This window comes from Pistacia vera, unplaced genomic scaffold (assembly GCF_008641045.1).
Source record: "Pistacia vera cultivar Batoury unplaced genomic scaffold, PisVer_v2 Contig467, whole genome shotgun sequence".
Lineage (NCBI taxonomy): Eukaryota > Viridiplantae > Streptophyta > Magnoliopsida > Sapindales > Anacardiaceae > Pistacia > Pistacia vera.
The window spans coordinates 840268-860026 of record NW_022196298.1 but is presented as its reverse complement, the minus strand read 5'-3'; the positions used below and the strand labels follow the sequence as shown (position 1 = coordinate 860026).

Here is a 19759-nt window from a genome sequence, read left to right as displayed (position 1 = left end):
GATTTTTTTTTTATCATTTTAATTAGATGTAATGTTTTTCTATATTAATGTAAGTTTATTTGATTAAATAAATGCTAATTTTATTAAATTAGTATAATTTTCAAAATAATTATTATTTAATAAAAATATCATTCACAATATTTAATTAATATATACAAAAATAATAAGTGAAATAGATTAATTGTTGATTATTACAATAAAAGAAAAAAAAGAATATTCTAAAGAATATTTTTTTTGGCGTAATATTTGGTGTTGTAGGTTGAGATGAAATAGTGTTTTGCACCAATTTGATGCAATTTTGCACCAAATTGATGCAATGGGTTAGAGATTGTCTAAATGTGTCAATTTTATCTAATTTCCCCTTAATCTTGTATGTTATTTTGAGTATGTTCTATCACTTCTTTAAACTATGGCAACTTGCTATAATTTGTTGGGAAATTTTGTGAACCAAACTCATTGACATTATGGCAAAGGGTAGTGTGACATAAGCTATCGGAGTGTTGATTTAGAAAATCTGTTGAAAATTATTTTAATATGAGTAAGCGAGATAAAACTAAGGATAGTGATATAAGATAAGAGATTCCAATTGGATTATCCCAATTACCAAGAGGAGAATGACAGTTTTGCGCTCAAGGTATGGGAAAAATAACAAACACACCCAAGAGGTTTGGAAAGTAATAAATGTGCACAAAAAATTTGACATACATTATTAGGAGAGCTTGGTTGATTATGTATACGGTAGTCACGCCAAGATGGTCTTGACTACATTAAAAAATATATATATATCATAAAAGATGGTCACCATCGTCAATACAAAAGATCCTACCAAACCGACCTTCCTCAATTTTATTAAACAAATTATTTCCACACACTTCTCTTTTCTAATAGAACGACACCAACTCTCATTTAACAATGGCATCTACCTTGTGCAAAATCTTCAAAATTGCCTCATTGTCAAGAGCTTGCCCTAGCCCGTACGCCCCTTCATAATCTCAAATAAAAACTAGTGACTTCTAGAGATACATAGAAGCATGAAACATTTATAATATTTTATGATAGTTATTATAAATTTTAACATATTATATAACAAGTGTGATTATTTATGTTATTTTAAAATTTTATGTCCCCCTCACTACTGTTGCAACTTGCAATAACTAAAGAAGACAGTACTTTAGTGACATCAATAATTTGATGCAATTTTATCAAACTTTAAAATATGTGTATATTATTTCTTCTCCTTATTGAAATGACAGTCTCCTCTTGTAGTTATTAATCTTTCTATTCATTTATTTATTGTTATTAATCTTTCTATTTATTTATTTATTTATTTTATGATTTTAGATATTTGGTTCATTTTATTTTTACTTCATTTAATTTTTCATGATCCTTAAATTATTTATCTAGTAATAGTTTTATTAGTTACTTTTATTAGCAATCTAAGAGGGATTCGAATTTAGGATCTCTTTAGTTATACACCTAAGAATCTTTATTGAACCACTCGACTACTTAAAGATGGTTTCTATTTATTATTTCACTCTTTTCAAATCTTGTTATTGATATTAATATTTCGTTAATCAGTTTTTGAATTTTATATTTAAGGTATCTATAATCTAATTACTTTTTTGTTGAGTTGGTTTTGTATATAGATTTATTTATTTATTTTGTACCACATCAATTTGTATAAATAAATTTATGTAAAAAGTTTTACATACAATATTATTTTAAAATATATAAAAAATTAGCTCTATAAATATTCGAGAATCATAGATGAATAGATAGCGTGATTTAGTGTATTACTTAAAAGGTCTTGAGTTCGATCTATCTGGGTTGCTAATAGGGGTGACTACTGAGAGAATTTACCTAACTATTAACTTTATGACCCTAGAAGATTAGTTGATGTGTGCGTAAGCTAGCTCAAATAACCCTGATCACAAAAAAAAAAAAAAAAAAAAAAAGGTAGCGTGACAATAAAAAAAAAATCACATAAATTTATATATTTATTTTGCATATGTAAAATCACTCTTCATTTAAAAATTATAACCTAAACATGCATATTTACCAAAATACCCCATCCCCACTAAAATAAAAATCATACACAGTTGCTGCTAAACATTTAATGACAAATCTCTCTTATTTTCTTAGGTAAACAACCCAATAACCAACCTCGTAATTTCAGCAAAAAATCAATAACCATTTCTCCACCACCTAAAATAAACACCAAGGAAAATCACTACTAATAAATAATAATCATACTCTTTCACACTTCATAATAAATTTCTCTGCCATGGCCTAACCTCAAAACGTTCCCACCATGGCCCCTTCCTTCCTCAGCCTCGTTTCCCTTTACAGCCTTTACCTTCGCCGTTGCTTCACCTCCTCCGGCCTCACCTCACAAACCCTCGACTTGAAAAACGGAACAACAATCCACTTCTGGGGTCCCAACCCCGATCAAATCACCCTCCAAAAACCTTCACTCGTTCTTATTCACGGCTTCGGCCCCGTCGCTATCTGGCAGTGGCGCAAACAGGTTCAATTCTTCGCCCCTCACTTTCATGTCTACGTTCCTGACCTCATCTTTTTCGGAAATTCCACAACGAAGTCCGCAGAAAGATCAGAGGTTTTTCAAGCGCTTTCTGTCGGGAAGTTGCTGGAAAGCATCGGTGTGAAAAAGTTCTCCGTTATGGGCACCAGCTACGGCGGGTTCGTGGCGTATCATATGGCGAAAATGTGGCCGGATAAGGTGGAGAAAGTCGTGATTGCGAGCTCCGGTGTTAACATGAAACGCAGTGATAACGACGCCTTGTTGAAGAGGGCGAAACTGCAGAGTATCGAGCATCTTATGTTGCCGGAAACGCCGTCGCAGTTGAGGACGTTAACCGGCTTAGCCGTCTCCAAGAAACTCAGTATCATTCCTGATTTTTTCCTCAATGATTTTGTTGAGGTAAGTTTTATTTATTTATTTATTTAATTTTTTTCTTGTTTTTTATTTCGTTGAAGAAGAGGAAGGCAATAATTTCATAATGGGCAAGAAATATTTTTTCAATATAGGAGATTTTGCCATTGGTGATCTTTCCTTTTCAGCACTTTAAGAAAAGTTTTACACTTTTGGTGGAGCAATGAATTTATTAGAGGATATTATATAGCTGTTAGCCACTTATCCTATAGTTAAGTGCCACGTAAAACTATATAATAAAATGCATGGGGCCATACATAAATTTAATTTTGTGATACGTGTACATTGCATAGATTCTTAATTTGGTGGGTGAACTTACTAAGTGAATTGTACATACAAAAAGTCTTGTTTGGTCTGACCACTCTCATCCATTCCCCAAAACCCGATTCTTAAATTGTTCTTATTAGGTTTAGGTATACGCTTTCGAAGTAATGCTGTTTAAAATGCCGGATTGTATTAGGATTAACGAAAAATAGACAATTAAGATCAAATGTTCAAATGATTTTGGTGGTTGAATCTTGGTTTTTAAAAAGCTATGTAATGCAATAACCAAAATGCTTTCATAATAATCAACTTAATTGTTTTATTAAGTCTAATAAAAACGGTGAAAAGCTTGAAGAGAGGAGATGAAATGGGAGTTTGTGGTTGCAGAAATTGTACTCAAACAACAGGAAGGAGAAGATGGAACTCCTAAAGGGACTCACCCTTGGAAAGGACGATACTGCAAACCTTTCCCCACTTCAACAGGTTCTCAATTACCCTCCATCCCTTTCTGTCCAGCTACCAACATGTCATTTTATAAAAGATTTAATCAATTAGCCGCTTATTCTGGCGATGCATTTTGTTGTGTAGGATGTGTTGATCCTATGGGGAGACCAAGACCAGATATTTCCTTTGAAGATGGCTACTGAACTGAAGGAGTATGAACCCTAATAACTTCAACCTACCAACCACTTCATTGACTAATTATTTTGATTTCAGAGTTGAGAGTCATAATCAAATTGAAAGCATTTTTGACTATGGCGAATGGTGATTTGCAGGCTTCTAGGGGAGAAGGCGAGGCTGGAAGTAATAGAAAAGACGTCCCATGTGCCCCAAATTGAGAACCCTCAATTGTTCAACAACATTGTCAAAAATTTCTTATGTGCCCCCTGATTAAATTGATGTAATGAGATGTGGGTTTTCATTAAACTAGCCAGAGGCTAAACCAATTGCTGCATGTAATGCTTGGGTGAATTTGGAAAAGCGATGACTTGCTCATGGCATGGAATTTTATTTAATTATGAATAAAGTTGATCCGTCTTCGACATATGAACCCAGTTTCACATGTGGGTCAATTTTTTTGGGCCATAGGTGAACCCAACAGAATTATTATTGCCCATAAACAAACCCAATAGAATTATTGCTTGCACCCTTGACTAAATACATGCAGGTTCAAAGACCAGATAAATCATAATATTATTTTAATAGATGATTCAACCAAAAAACTTAAAAAAATAAACAAAACTCGTTGAGTGTCATGTCAACCTCTTGGGGTTAGAGATTTATATTTTACTGGATTATTCCTATTTTTCTAGTATTATCTTAAAATAATTAAGATCTTGACAGTATCTAAACGTATATATCAAAGCATGTAAGTAGACATCAAGAATAATGTCACCTTTAGGGAAGTGACATGTAGTAATTTAACATGATGCTTTGATTAAAATAGTCCCCTAGTAAGGAGAGGTTGGTCGGTAAGAGCTATTACTATGTACTGTAAAAAGAAAATGTTGTTTATCACAAAACTCTCTAAATTCTTTACCAAACTCCATTATATTATTTAAGTATACAAATATATTGATTTTATTATTCATCTGGTTCAATGTATGTGACCAAGATTAACACATTCTTCCTCTTTCCAGGTTGTTTGAAAGCTCATTTTCTGAAGTTCAAACCATACCCCTACATCACTTATAATATATTTTTTTTAATTTTGTTTTTTAACTTTATATTACCATCATAACAAATCCCATCAAGAAGTTCATAAATCATCACTATGTTTAAAAAGCTTATTTTAATATTTTTATTTTATTGCCTACGTATACCTCACCAAGTAGTATATATATATATTATATTCAATTAGCAACAATTCACCACAAAAGAGTAGTGACCAGAAATTACAATGGTTAGTTCACATACGAGTGTAGAAAAAGGGAAAAAAAATGGTCAACGAAGAAGTTGTCATTTTCTTTTTAAAGCTCCAAAATCTCACTTCATACGCCACTCTTTTTTCCTTTTCTTTTTCTCCATCGTAGTATAGAGAAGAAAAAGTATTCACCTTGTTCTCTTATCTAAGACAATGTCATTTTCTGTATTATTCTTTCTTTTTTAATGAAAATAAAAAAAATACTTTGAATTTCAGGTAATGGTAATGGCGTTACTGTATTAGTAAACAGCAAACGACAAAACCCGATGTGAATATTTGACTAAACACACACTAAAGTTGGCGACACTTTGTCACCTCAACCTCATCTGCCACCCATGACCCACCAACCAAAACCAGTTTAATCTCATCGGACGGCTGAAAAAAAACCAATACTTCGATGGTGAACTTGTAGATTCATACACTGAAACATTTCCCAGATTATTAGTACTAGCAACCAATTAGGCAGAGGCTGAGTCTGTATGGAGTTCAGTCTTTCTGAGTTGTTGGTCATAACAAAAGAGAGCAGCTATTAGCGGTGTATTTTCCCGAGAAGACAGACTACATATACTATTTTTTTATTTAATTTTTACTATTTTATTTCTTCAACTTTGACTGAAGAAGAAGGCTGAACTCAAGCCGATAGCTTTGCAGCTTTCGGCGCTCTTTCTACTTCTCTTTCTCTTCAAGATTTGTACTACCTTACCTCTTGATTCCTTTCTATCCCTTTCTTTGTTTTATTTCTATGCTTAAATTTGCATTTAAGATCATTAAAATAACATATCCATGTTTATATTTATGTATTAAGTGAGAACCAAAGAGAAAGAGTTGTATTTTTAACTCTCTATTCACCCAAATCTACAACAACCCTTTTGGCTCTATTGCTATTCTTCACCTTTCTTCTCACAAGGTAACCCTTTTTTCTGCCTTCAATTTGCCAATTTTTTCTCTTGGTAGATCTTTCTTTCTTTCTCTTTTTTCCTCATCTGGGTGGAATTTTCTTCCGAGATCTTTGTATTGGTATCTCAGTAGTAGATCAAGAGGTATTGCTTTTTTCCTCATCTTGGTGATTGTTTATGAACCTTTTTGTTAAAGTGAAAATTTGGTACTAGTTATAGGTTTCTTGCTAAATTGGTAGATTGTATTGTGTAGTAACCGGTTAGATTATGTTAATTTAATAGTTGCTATCAATTTAACCCTGTTAACTATTGAATTGTGATAGTGGGGTTGGTAACCATGAGAAATATGGACTCAGAAAAATTAGTGAAGCACCTATGCTATGTGTATTTAATGTTGCATAATATGCTGGTTTTATTAATTGTCTGCATAAATACCAAATACAGTACTGTGAGTTGATTTATTGTGTAGTATTAATTGTCTCTACATTCTTCAACGTGTTTTGGCTGATGCTTCTTCCTCTCAGCTTAACTTAAATTCACGTGAAATGGCATGTGATTTGAGGCACTGGTCTCTTAGTGGAAAACTAATGTGTGTTTGTGTTTCTGTTCTTTGATAAAGGTTAATGCTTGATGCATTCTCCACATAAATGTGCAAATTTGTTTGAAGTTTCTATTAATATGGTTTAATTTGCAGCAAAATGTATATAACATTTTATGGTTTGAGCATAGGAAAAAATAGAAAAATGGCTTAACTATATTGGCTTCAGTTTATATATGAGATTGATGTACTTGTGTTCTCATCCTCACTTGGTTATGAGCCATTCAGCTAATGGCTTGCAAGCATGTAAACTTTATAATTTTTACTTCGCCCCACTAACTGTGATATAATTTCAGTAAGAAGCTAGCATATTTACCATGTGATTGAAGTATGTGCTTGTTCTGGACCTGTTAAGTGTCTTAACTACTTAGATCTTCTTTTGAGGGAGGTATTTCTTATTGTGATCCTTATTTGATTTGAAAGCAGGCTAGCTCAATTACATTATGAGTCAACTTTATAGAAGCCAATTGAAGACACAAGCAACAGGTGGTGGAGCTTGACTATTGCATCTTCTATGCTCTCTATTTTAACAGAAAACATGGGCTTACTCTGCAGCAGAAACCGTCGTTACAATGCAGCGGATGCTGAAGAGAATGCTCAGGTGAATTGTTTCTTGTAAAACATGTACTTCGTTGCCCCTTTACTAGTTTTACAGGTTTCAACTGATTGTAATTCAACGAGTAACTGTCTTTAATCATTCCTTCTTTTTTATCTTCTCGTTCTTTTCTTCATGTAATATTTAGTCATCAATTTAATTTTCACATGCGTTTCCAGACTGCAGAAATTGAAAGACGCATTGAGCTAGAAACGAAGGCTGAAAGGCATATTCAGAAACTTCTACTACTTGGTTTGTAAATTCTAGACTCTTTTTTCGTTCTTAACTCACTTCTATTTTTTATTTCTGTTTTGCACGAAATTGATGATACATTGGTAGTTAAAGCTTTCCAAGTTATAAGCTTTTTTTTTTAATTTTTGATGATTGCTTCATGGAATCATGAATAGCTTTTGTGGTATTGCTTTCCAGCCCTTGGGGAATAAAAGACTTTGATATAATGCATATTTTTTTTGTTGGAGAATATACACCCTTTTCCAATAATAAAGATCGTATATCTACAGTTGAGATTCTTGTTTAACAAACAGTGGATGAATTCTTATTCTTACCTTGATGCCTTCAGCCATCTAGGTTTCTCTTGTTGTTAAATGTTTCCTCATCAATGTATTTATTTTAACAAAGATATCTGTTGATTTATTTTACACTTCATGCATATATTTTCCAATTTTGATGACTTCTTGCCATTTCCAATTTTGATGACTTCTTGCCATTTCCAATTTTTAAAATGATCCTCACTAAAGTGCTGATATTTTTTCCCTTACCTTTCTTATTCGACTTGTTATTGTCTACATTCTTTGTCAGTTTCTGTTTTATTTCTTTTGCATCATAGGTTCACCAAAATGACACAGTCAATTTTTGTTGTTAAGGTGCTGGGGAGTCCGGGAAGTCCACAATTTTTAAGCAGGTAAGACATACTAATGATATTCCCTCTTGTAAAGTGTACTGTCTACTGACAATGCTGATTAAATATATTTTCTTTCTTGTGTGTAACTGTACACAGATTAAGCTTCTGTTCCAAACTGGCTTTGATGAGGCGGAGCTAAAGAGTTATATCTCAGTCATCCATGCCAATATTTATCAGACTATAAAAGTACGCAATACTTGAAAGGGTGTGTTGGTTATTTCCCTTTTGAATAACAAAGTGTGCATGGTGTCAGCTGTTTATAGTGAAGCATATAAGTTTGATAATGGATGAGTTGTAATTTTCTTCTTAGAGCTAAATGGCATGGGTTTTAATTCTTTAATATAAAGCGTAGTCAATATCTTGAACAGATTTTGTATGATGGGTCGAAGGAATTGGCTCAGAACGAAACAGATTCCTTGAAGTATGCTATATCCAGTGAAAATAAGGTTAGCATTCATCATTCTTTGTTTACTACATTGTCTTTGTGAGATTATCTTGTTTGCTTCAGTCCAAATGTTGTTTTTACCTTAAAGTTTGTAAACTGTACTATCCTGTGTTTTATGTTTTTGAAATATATAGCGAAATCTAGTATTTGCTGTTTGCTTTCTCAATTCTATGTTCAAACTGTTGCATGTACTTAAAACTGGCATTCTCTATCAGGATCTTGGAGAAAAGCTATCAGAAATCGGAAGCAGGTTGGATTATCCACGTTTGACAAGAGAGCTAGCACATGATATAGAAACTCTATGGAAAGATCCTGCAATTCAGGTAGCTGTTGCATCATGTAGATCACATATGCTGATTGCTATATCAGTCTCATTGCTTTATTTCAGTCATTTAGAGCTTTTATATGTTAATAATCTTTGCTATACTGTTAAGATTCTAATTAGTTGTTTATACATGTAGGAAACATTTGCTCGTGGTAATGAACTCCAACTTCCAGACTGTGCAAACTATTTCATGGACAATTTGCAAAGGTTGTCTGACACAAATTATGTTCCAACAAAGGTAAACATTATATGTAATCTGTGCTTGAGTCTGTCCCCTCCTTTTCAAAAAGAATGAGAATCTTTCACTAGGGCAGAGAGAATCAATTACAGCATGATGAATTAGCGTCTTGTGATAGAATGAGCATACTAAAAACATCATTATTCGAACAATATCTGGATCTGTATAGAATTTGCAAGAGATCAAGTTTATCATGAAATGGTAATTTTAAGGTGTCTATATTACTGCTCTTTAGTTAGTCACTTGCCATTCCTGTCCATTCCTGGAAAGGTGTAACTAAATTTTATCTTTGCATAGTTTCTCCTATAACATATTAAGTTGGCTGGTGCTCCTAGTCTTGCTCTTACTGTTTGACAAGGGCCATCTGGGAATATTCTGTCTGCAATGTATTACTTTCTTCACAAGTTCATTCTTAATAATTGGTTTCTTGTGGTTTTTGGGGACTTTTTTTTTACCTATTTATCTACATTCTTTGTTTCTTCATCATCTTTGGTTAGTTTTGGAGTGATCTTATATATAAATTTATTATGAAAATAATATGTGCTGAAGAGATTCAGTGAGCTCTATTTCTGCTCTACTAATATATTATTGGTAGCTTAACTTGGGAAGGGATGATAGTGAAAAGTGAATAAATTTCCCTAGTAGAATGTTAATTGTGGGGAAATAATAATTATAAAAGAATACGTCCTTATAGTCGGTAAATAAGAAAACGTATGACAATCAGTCGTATCATTACGATTTAATATGTGTACGATAGGCGAATCCTTCATGAATACAACATCATAACTTATGACAATCAGTCGTATCTAATGCTAAATTATACACATGCTATATCTTGTATCAGCCACTTTTGTCAATTTTTTAAGTATATGCCATTTACAGTATTGGATTGTAGTGTCTGTATGTGTAATTATTTTTCAGGGCACTGCAGAAAATATATTCTTGAAATTATGATTCATACAATTGTTTTTCACCATATTTTGGTGTTGCAGGAGGATGTCCTTTATGCAAGAGTTCGCACAACTGGTGTTGTAGAGATTCAATTCAGGTAATCATTTTATTCAAGTGTTGCGGATGATCAAACCATCTTATTTGACATCCGCATAAGATGGTTTGATCATCATCATTGCCTTTTTCTTCTCATAAATTTTTTAATTTCTTAGTCTTACAGTCCAACCATTTCAACATCCTTGTTTTTTTGGCCATTTGTTTTTTGACAAATTAATTTGACCTACATATGGATGCCTGGTATTGAAATTATATATGTGTGTTTTTTCTCACATGTTAACATCGTGGAGATAGTCGTATTTTTTAGCAACTTAAATTTGTGGTTTGAAGCGAATAACCCTTTTGCTTGTTTATATTTTGCTTTATAATTTTAGTGAGGGACTTACAGTTGGCCATGGTTTTGCAGCCCTGTAGGAGAGCATAAGAAAAGTGGTGAAGTATATAGACTCTTTGATGTTGGAGGCCAGAGAAATGAGAGAAGGAAGTGGATCCATCTATTTGAAGGCGTTACAGCTGTTATATTTTGTGCTGCTATCAGCGAGTAAGAATTGCATTGCTTCCATTCACCCCTTATACTTTATATATGTCAGCACTTAAACACTATTGTTAAGCTCTTTCCTATAAGCTTAAGTTTTTCGGATTAGTGGTTTTTCAGTATAACATTTTAGTTGTGTAGATTTCTAGGTATTAAAAAAATAAAAAAAATGTTGCATCTGGTTGCTAAAATTTTGGTCTTGCTACTGTTGGCATAGACATTGAGTTGATTTAAATTGCCACCACTTTTTGCTAACATCTGAAACAAATCTTTGCTATTATAAAAATCTTACATGGCAACTTTGGTGCTTCAGGTATGATCAAACACTCTTTGAGGATGAACAAAAGAACCGCATGATGGAGACTAAGGAGCTTTTTGACTGGGTTCTGAAGCAACCATGTTTTGAGGTTTCCTTCGATGCCACTTTCTGTGCATTTGTGTTTGTGCATGTGCATGAGCATGTATCAGGACAGTTGGATCTTTATCTTAAGGGTTATTTTGTTTCTTTGATGCAGAAAACTTCCTTCATGCTGTTTCTGAACAAGTTTGATATTTTTGAAAAGAAGGTTCTAAAAGTAAGCCCAAATATAGCGGTTCATATTTATTTGTAACTGACAATTTTTCATCAATTTGGGTTTTTTAACGTTCTGTATTCTGTAGGTGCCACTGAATGTATGCGAGTGGTTCAAAGATTACCAGCCAGTTTCGACGGGAAAACAAGAGATTGAACATGCCTATGAGTAAGCATTCATATCTTCGTAGTTGCATTTTTCCTCTGGTTGTAAGTTTTGGGTGCTAAAGCAGCTTCAGCATAAAAATGAATATGCATTTTATATTAGATGTCTCGTACTGTAAGAAATATTTGCCTGACTACAAGGAGAACTTGTATATAATGTCTGCATTTCATTTGCTGATATTGGCTTAAAATATCTTCAACTGATTTCCTTTTGAAAATTCAGCATTCTCCAGCTGAGCTTTCAAGGTTGAGTTAGACCTTCATATAATTTGTTAGTTTGTTTCCAGGAAAGATCCAATGACCATTCCATGTTTGGAAACTTCCCATTCAGGTATATCAAGAAGAAGTTCGAGGAGTTATATTTTCAAAGCACAACTCCTGATCGTGTGGACCGGGTCTTCAAGATCTACAGAACCACCGCCCTTGATCAGAAGCTTGTGAAAAAAACTTTCAAGCTAGTAGATGAGACATTGAGACGCAGAAATCTCTTCGAGGCAGGCTTATTGTGAACAAAGAACAATTTCTTTGAATCGGTCGGATTTTGGACGTTAAAAAGTTGGATGAAACACCCCATTTGTTGACTGCTGGTATATCACATTCCGTAGGCACAAGTTCTGAATTCCATTTGTTTCTTACACGGATGAAGGGGGACGAAATTTTTTTCCACATAATTTCATTGACTGCTTATTTGTATTAAGAAAAAACCCGCCCAGAATTCTTTTATCTCGTCCGTTTTGCTTCAGAGCAGGCATCAAAACTTACAAAAGTCACTTATAATTTTTGTTCTAATATAGTTCATTGTCTATAAGCATTGTTTCGTGTATTTCTGAGTCATGGAATATTCCTGAAAGCAATCAGTCAACTGGCTTGTAAGTGAAAATATTGAAGAAATTAGAATATGTTTTCCAGATGGGTTTATATGAAAAGCAGATCTAGTTATGAACTTATGATGGTATTGATTCCTCTTTCAAAGAAAAATCTTTAGATACAAGTCATTTTCATGGCCAAGTTTACACTTTTGAATAGTCACAACTCACAACCACTTTCGTTGTCCAAGTCCAACCAGCCTTTCATCTTGGAAAGATCTTTCTTGCAACCTGGTTTCCTTCAACGATGGTTTTTCCTGTCAAACATTTCTTATGGCCCACTTCAAAACCATCTCCAATTTATGCCATAAGCCTTAATTTATGATCAAAAAAAGGTATTTGTAAGGCTTGCAAATATCATACTCATAAGTAGCTTTCGCCAAGTTTTGCAAGGAAACACAAACTGAAAATAGTAATAAGTCCAAATTTGGACAAACAAAGAGAAAGAGGAACAGTTTGATATGTGTGGGCTTCCCATAGTTGACACGACAACAACTTTCAGAGTTGTCGGTTTGGCATAGCATGATGTGGACGGTGGTCCATAATATTTGACCAGCTCATTGGAAATGGAAAATTCCCTATTTGCTTAATAATCAAACCGACATGCTCCGTTCCACCTCCAATTATTATTTTTATTATGTAATCTTTGTTAACTTCAGACTTTTAATTTATTAATCCATCAATATTTTTTTTTTTTTTTTATTGGTTTTATCATTTTCAACATGTTCCATTCTTTTCTTAGTAAGTGAATCAAATATATATTTTACAAATTTCTGTCGGTTGTCAATATTTTCAAGAATTTTATAAAAATCATCCTAAACATATTTAAGCTCTTCTTGATATTTTCTGGAACCTCATGCCCAACATTATAATTTTTTTTTTTTTTTTAAATGAAATACTTTTAGTTATTAAAAATATCATTTAATCTTTTTATCTTGTCTTTCTCATTTTTGTTAAAATTTTCCATTTAGGATTACATAGCCTTTAAATTAATATAATTTTGTAGAATAATACTAAACATCCAAGTTTTGCGTATGAATAAAAATGAGACACAATTCATCAAAAAGATAACCAACAATATATATATCATAGAAAAGTTATACAAATTTTTTTTATCAAAATTTTTTTTAAAAATTGTATACATAATTTACGTGTTGGTATTACTATGACTATATCAGTTTCACTATAAATGTACAATATTAAATAGTGTTCAACTTATAATATGATTAGATTATTTAAACTTCAAATTTAAATTAAATATGCGAGACTACCATTACAATATATATTGGAGAAAACACTTAAAATCCCTTTTATTTTTGACAAGTTAAAATATAACCTTTTTTTTTTAAATTGGTTTGTAGATAAAACCTTTTATCAACTTTAGTTTCATTTTTACCCTTCTACAACTTTCATGTCTTTACTCTAATAACTTTAACCTAAAGTAACTCTACACTAGAGTGTGCTAGAGTCATATATATATATATATATTCTCCAAATTAGTTAGAAATTTTAAAAAGAACAGTAAATGTATACTAGAGTTATTATAATTTTCCAAAAATAAGAAGTGAAAAAAAATTAATTTTTTTTTACTCTCGTGACTCGAGCACTAGAGTGTTTTCCTTTGCTACTAGAGTGAAGAGGGTAAAAATAAAAATAAAAATAAATTAGATGAAAGGTCTTATCTATTAAGTTAATTGAAAAGAACATAGATTTCAATTTAGGTCTTGAAAAAAAAAGGGTTTTATAAGTAATTATTTCTATATTTTGAGTTAAAAAGTAACTAAACAAATTTTATTGGGTAATATTAAATTCATATTCTAATCATAATAAAATTAAGAAACCAATTCAACTAATGATATATATATATAGTCATTTGTGTATGTAGCTAACTAACATCAATTAAACATATTAATAAAAAGTTAATACATTAATCTCTTGAGGATTGATTAAATAACAAAAATCTTTCTAGAATCCACTATTAATTATAGGAAGGTAAATCTGTAAATATCAACCCACTCAAAATAATGGAAGAAAATTTTTTATTATGAATAATTTTAGATGTATAAACTCTTTATTATACAAATTAGATGTGGTAAAAAATAAATGGATAAATTTATATACAAAATCAATTTAATAAAATATTGAATTAATATAGATAAATGATGTTGCAATAAAAGAACAGTAATGTTAGGTTTACAATCTAATCTCACAACTTTTTTTTTAAAATCTTCAACGTGACAACTCATAATTAGTCATCTTATAAATGTGTCTCACCTACTTACTATGAGTTCCGCCTACCTATTTGTGAGTTAATTAATTGCGAGCTATCACGTCATATCAGTGGTTGTGAGAGAATATTATGATATTAGGATATCGATATAGCATTCCTCGTAAAAAAAAATCATGTGTATTAGTTTGTAGATTAGAGTTTGTATAAGTAGTACACCTCTTTTATTATTTCAAAAACTTTTGTGATTACAACATAATTCTATTTATAACTAATTTTTATTTAATCATTACAATTAATTAAAGTATTGGCAAAAAATAATTGATGGGCAATAGTAAGCATTAGTCAAATTAAGGATTAACGGAACTTTACAAAAATAAAAAATAAATTCCCTTTAATCACTCTTAGATGGTAGGGTGATACAATAAATATTCTTAAATATATTATTTAAGTTGTCTTAAATTTGATTATCTCGCCTTTTAACTTGGAGATCTCAGAATTAATCAGAGGCACGTAAAAGTCGGCCTGAACAACCAAATAAAAAAAAAAAAAATTCACCAAACACCGTTAAGTGCGAACAAAAGGGCAAGGCAAGTTGGGGGTTTAATTTTGGTGAAGCGTAAACTACTTTCAACCGTTGTTCCAAATTCCAATTCCTTAAACTAAGCATATTCTTTTCTCTCTCTTCTCCCTCTTTCCTCTTAATTTAACCATTTTTTCTTTTACAAATTCCCCCAGTTTCCTTGGAATGCCCGCAAACCCAAACACATACCCTAATTCTTTTTCCCTTTTTCTTCTTTCAATTTTCTTTTTCGTGGGTTGTAAGTTGTAGCAATTTGCAGGTATGTTTTTCCTTCGCTTTCTGTTTGGTTCACGGGAAAATTTGGTTCAAAAGTTAAGAGAATGCTTAAAGCTGCTTTTTAAAAGAAACCCTTTTCTAAAATTTACTTGCATTGCTTTTTTCCACCGCCAAAAATGGAGCTGTGTTAATATAGTTTTTTTAAGGAAAAAAATATTAACTTTTGTGAATTACTATGTATTTGTATTAGTGTGAGGTTTTCTGGGAAATTTGTTGTTCACTCTGGATTATGAAAAAGAATGGCACAATCAGTAAAATTATGCGATCAGGTTCTTTAGCTTCTTTTTTTAAATAAAAAGTTTTGTGTTTTTTCATATTTTTACTGCATTGCTTTGCGTAGATTATATACGTTTTTACAATTTAATGTTGGTTTGTATTGAAGACTAATGAATTCAATTTGGGAAATTAAAGAGCACCTAACTTTCCTTAAGCCAGTTTTACAACAAAACCTTCTGTTTTCATGTTAAAAGAATCAAATTCATCCTGGGAAACTTAATTTGCACATGAGGCTTTTTTTTTTTAGATGTTCATATGAATAAGTGAAAATTTTTGTATTTCATGCAGGTTTCTGTGTCTTTCCTGCTTGGTGATTGTTTAGACAATTCGACAATTTATAATATTTGAGTTATCGGGGTTATTAGCTAGACTACAGAAGAATATGCGGAATGATTGGTTTTGTTTCATGGATTTTGATGGAGGGAATCCATACATTTTACCTACAGAGTTTTTCTTCTCGCGTAGTTTAGGGGATCATTTATTTTCACAGTCTAAACATCTACATGTTCCTGGAAGCCTAGCACTAAACGAAACTTTTAACTGCATTTCAAAGTTTGCTGGAGCTTTTTTATTTTGGTTCACAAGTGGCTCAAGTTCAAATTTGACTAGGAGAATAGCAGACACTCAGCATGTTTCAAAACCTGGAAGCTGTAAATCTTCTATGCAAGTTAAGCAAATTACTTCCAGTGATTCTAATCTTGCTGGATTTAATTTTAGTTCTAGATCAAAAAGTGAATCGGCCACTTCGGTGGTTTTTGGCAAGATTTCTAGTTCAGCCATTAGACAAATGCTTAGAGAAGGAGAAGGAATCCAATGTTGTTCTTTGCTCTCATTAGCGGCAGCAGTGATCCCACCATTTGATAACTTGTAAGTCTTTTGAAATAACATGAGATAAGTAGGTTGGATTAATTTTACTTTTCCTTTTTTTTGTTAGTCTTTCATATTTTGGGTGTCTGTTTGGCATTGGTTTATAACAATTAATTCAATATGATGATGATGTCTGTCAGATCTTCAAAGATAATGGCTGTTCCATTGGACGCCATGGATGTACGAATGCATGAATGCCTGGATCAAAGGCCTTGTGAGATTGAGCCCCAGCGTTGTGGCAGTTTATCTTTTCCCAACTTGAACAGGAGAAGACATGCTGTTGAACCCAGAACAGGCATAGAGTTTCCAGTTATATTGGACAACATTTTAGACACAGGAAATAATTCCAGTTTAACTTCTGAGGTAAACGCAATAGAACCTAATTGGAGGAATTCATTCTTTATCTTTTGATATGTTGTGGTGGTTTGATTGCTTTGGCATGTTATTACTTTGGAAAAATCCCCAATGCTTTATGGATATTGTCTTGGAATTTTTAACTAGATGTGTAGTCTTTGTCAATTTTGATAGTACATTAGTGTTTCTATTAAATCTTCTTCAGTACTTGTTCTACAGGGTGTCTGTTGTTTGATCAATTTAATATTTAATCTTTGGGATACTATGTAAACTTTCAAGAAATCCATTGGTCCTTTTGCTGCTGTTTCTCTGTCTCATAGTCTCTTTAATTTTTTATATTTTCATTAACACATATAACTTCCACGTGCTCAGGTCCTTGTTGGAACTGGATCCAGAACTATGAAAATAATTAAAATTAAATCTCTGAAGGTTTATGCATTTGGTTTTTGTAAGTATTTTTAGATCCAACTTGATGCTTCTCAGTTTTTGTCAGCAACTCCTTGATATCGTTGTCATTTATTCGTTTACTGGATTTTGTTTTTGCAGATGTTCATCATCGTGCTGTGTGTGAGAAAATGGGTAGAAAATATGCATCTATACCAGTGGGTGAACTGAACAAAAGGCATGAGTTTTATGAGGATCTTCTGAGGTATATGAGTGACAGTCATTCTTAAAGCACTGCTAATAAAGGAAATTTAAATTTTTTCTTGAAGTTGTAAAGCTAGAAAAATTCTAGAGTGAATTTTTTGTTTCTGCTACTGTGCTCAACTTTCTTAAAGGAGCTCTTTTATGTGGGTGCTGCAGGGAGGATATTGATATGACCGTGAGGCTTGTGATTAATTGCAATGGCATGAAAATCAATTCCGTGAAGGAGTAAGTTAAATATTCTTTTCTATGCACACTCTAGATTTTAGTGGATTTTGATGTTACTGTCACGAGAAGACATTAGAATGTCACTGACATTAGTCAGCATAAGGCCTCACAAACCAAGTCTTATGAATATTCTTGCTTTACGATTTATCTCATGGATGATTTATGTTAATAGCTTCATTTTGTGTCTGAGATGTGTAATGGATAAATTAGTATTAATTTTCTTATTCGTTTGCTTTGTTGTATGTATGGCAGTGCTTTTGAGAAGTCTCTTCGTGCTCGTTTGGTCAAGGTAAATCATTACAGTATAAAAATTTGTTTGACTTTTCTTATTTCGAACTATTGCTGACTTAAAAATTTTTCTCACCCATATTAGACAAATCCAGACACCGATTATAATTGCTTGAAAACTTTTGGTTCTTACTTCACAAAAGATATTCCGTTACCTCAGGTAATAGTCTATTTTCTCTTTGCTTCTTCTGTTTTTTTTCTTTTTTAATCCCTCTTATCTGTTATAACACTAAGTTACGTCAACTTCCATTAATATTGCAGGGAACTACAATTGATCTGCGACGAACAGCTGATGGACAACTAATTACTGAAAGTGAGTTATTACTATATCAAATTGGGTAAAAGTTACCTCCGTTGAGGTATTGTCCAATCACTAGCAGACTTATCTGACAATGAACTATGATACCAATGGTGTCTGTGTAATTAAGCCAAATCTAAGGTCAATAAAATTATGACTAAATTTGAACATATTACATTGTTTGATGCAGTGGGATGAGAGTACAACATATGTAATCACAGCTAGATATTGTACGCTGTTGTGTACTTCTAGAATGGGGGCTGAGTTAAGAAGTTATTTCAATTTCTCTATAAATTGTGCATACAACTAACAGAGTCTTTAAAAAAAAAAAAAATTGTGCAGTTGCAGGTAATCGTATAGGAGCAGTCAAAAGCAAGGATTTATGCAGTAAGTGAAAAATTAGTTCTCAATTTCTTATTGTTTACACATTGAGTGCATCTCTGAATCAAAGAAGTACCTTATCAATAACTTGTCTAGGAACAGTGCTCCAACCTGGAGTAGCCATTGTAACTGTGATTTTCAAGATTCTGACATGTTACTTTTTATTTTCAGGGGCTTTCTTTGACATGTACCTGGGAGATGTTCCAGTGTCGGAACAAACGAAAGAAGAGATCGGCAAAAATGTGGCTAGTATGATAAGGAAGTGCTGAATTGGTTCTTGTTCCATCAACATTGTCTCAAATTTTGAAGGGACAAAAATTTGGTGGTGAATTATTTAGCCATGATGTAAGTCTAGTATACGTTGATTGAAAATTGCCCCTTAAGGTTGTGGCAATTGCAGATTTCACTGCAAAGCTTTCTAGGGTTTTAGCAGTGATGATACAGGTGATTTAGGAGGATATAGATATATTTAACAAGGAGGAAGAGTACTGTGATTCTTTATAGGGTTTTGGGATTAAATAGCTGTCCCAATTATATCTTTTTTTCGTTCTCATTCTTTAATATACAGAGAAGAATGTACTACTATGTTTTCATTCCCTTTTATAATAATAAATAATATTTTTTTTTTTTTAAGATTCAGGTTATACTACCTGCCTGTACTATTTAGTGCAATTCTTTAACTTTCAAAACATAATAATATAAATTAGAAGGAGTTTTAGCTATCTATCATCAATTTAATTTGATAAAAAACAGAAAGAAATTTTTTAAAAATAAAATAGAAGTCAACCAACACAACATAAAAAGTAAAAAAACCCGAGAAAAATACTTAATCACCCCTGTGTTTTGGGTCAACCACTGTTGATCCTACTGTTTCAAATAATATGATAAAGCCCCCTGAAACTAACAAACGTTTAATGAATATCTTTCCGCTAAAGTCCAAATTGCCCTTATTTTTCTTTTGACCGGATTTGGACTTGAATAAATTAATATATGAAAAACTTGATAAATAATCTTTTGTTTAAAAGAAAATC

The 19759-nt window shown here is 32.2% G+C and overlaps 3 protein-coding genes across 6 annotated transcripts; all 3 read left to right on the top strand.

Annotated features, from left to right (window-relative positions):
• The first annotated feature begins 2166 nt into the window (after positions 1-2166).
• LOC116145761 (uncharacterized hydrolase YugF) lies at positions 2167-4232 on the top strand. The gene is made up of 4 exons (XM_031431205.1): positions 2167-2941; positions 3605-3700; positions 3806-3873; positions 3994-4232. Exons 1-4 carry the CDS (start codon positions 2312-2314, stop codon positions 4106-4108), a joined length of 909 nt encoding a protein of 302 aa, XP_031287065.1. The 5' UTR covers positions 2167-2311; the 3' UTR covers positions 4109-4232.
• Positions 4233-5613: 1381 nt separating this feature from the next.
• Positions 5614-12264, top strand: LOC116145770 (guanine nucleotide-binding protein alpha-1 subunit). 4 transcript variants are annotated; one of them, XM_031431214.1, is made up of 14 exons: positions 5614-6048; positions 7062-7236; positions 7410-7482; positions 8115-8152; positions 8249-8338; positions 8521-8598; positions 8813-8920; positions 9059-9160; positions 10153-10208; positions 10575-10709; positions 11017-11110; positions 11219-11278; positions 11364-11443; positions 11771-11948. In XM_031431214.1, the coding sequence occupies exons 2-14, from the start codon at positions 7150-7152 to the stop codon at positions 11946-11948; spliced, it is 1179 nt and encodes a 392-aa protein (XP_031287074.1). In that variant the 5' UTR covers positions 5614-6048; positions 7062-7149. The 4 variants fall into 4 exon arrangements, with proteins under 4 accessions (XP_031287074.1, XP_031287073.1, XP_031287076.1 ...); XM_031431213.1 differs by having other exon boundaries at positions 5614-6181; positions 7059-7236; XM_031431215.1 differs by having other exon boundaries at positions 5616-6181; positions 11771-12264.
• Positions 12265-15099: 2835 nt separating this feature from the next.
• On the top strand, positions 15100-19275 carry LOC116145755 (fatty-acid-binding protein 2). Its single transcript, XM_031431198.1, has 11 exons — positions 15100-15374; positions 15956-16534; positions 16675-16897; positions 17261-17336; positions 17435-17537; positions 17693-17761; positions 18014-18050; positions 18135-18209; positions 18311-18362; positions 18690-18734; positions 18900-19275. The coding sequence occupies exons 2-11, from the start codon at positions 16050-16052 to the stop codon at positions 18995-18997; spliced, it is 1263 nt and encodes a 420-aa protein (XP_031287058.1). The 5' UTR covers positions 15100-15374; positions 15956-16049; the 3' UTR covers positions 18998-19275.
• The last annotated feature ends 484 nt before the right edge of the window (positions 19276-19759 follow it).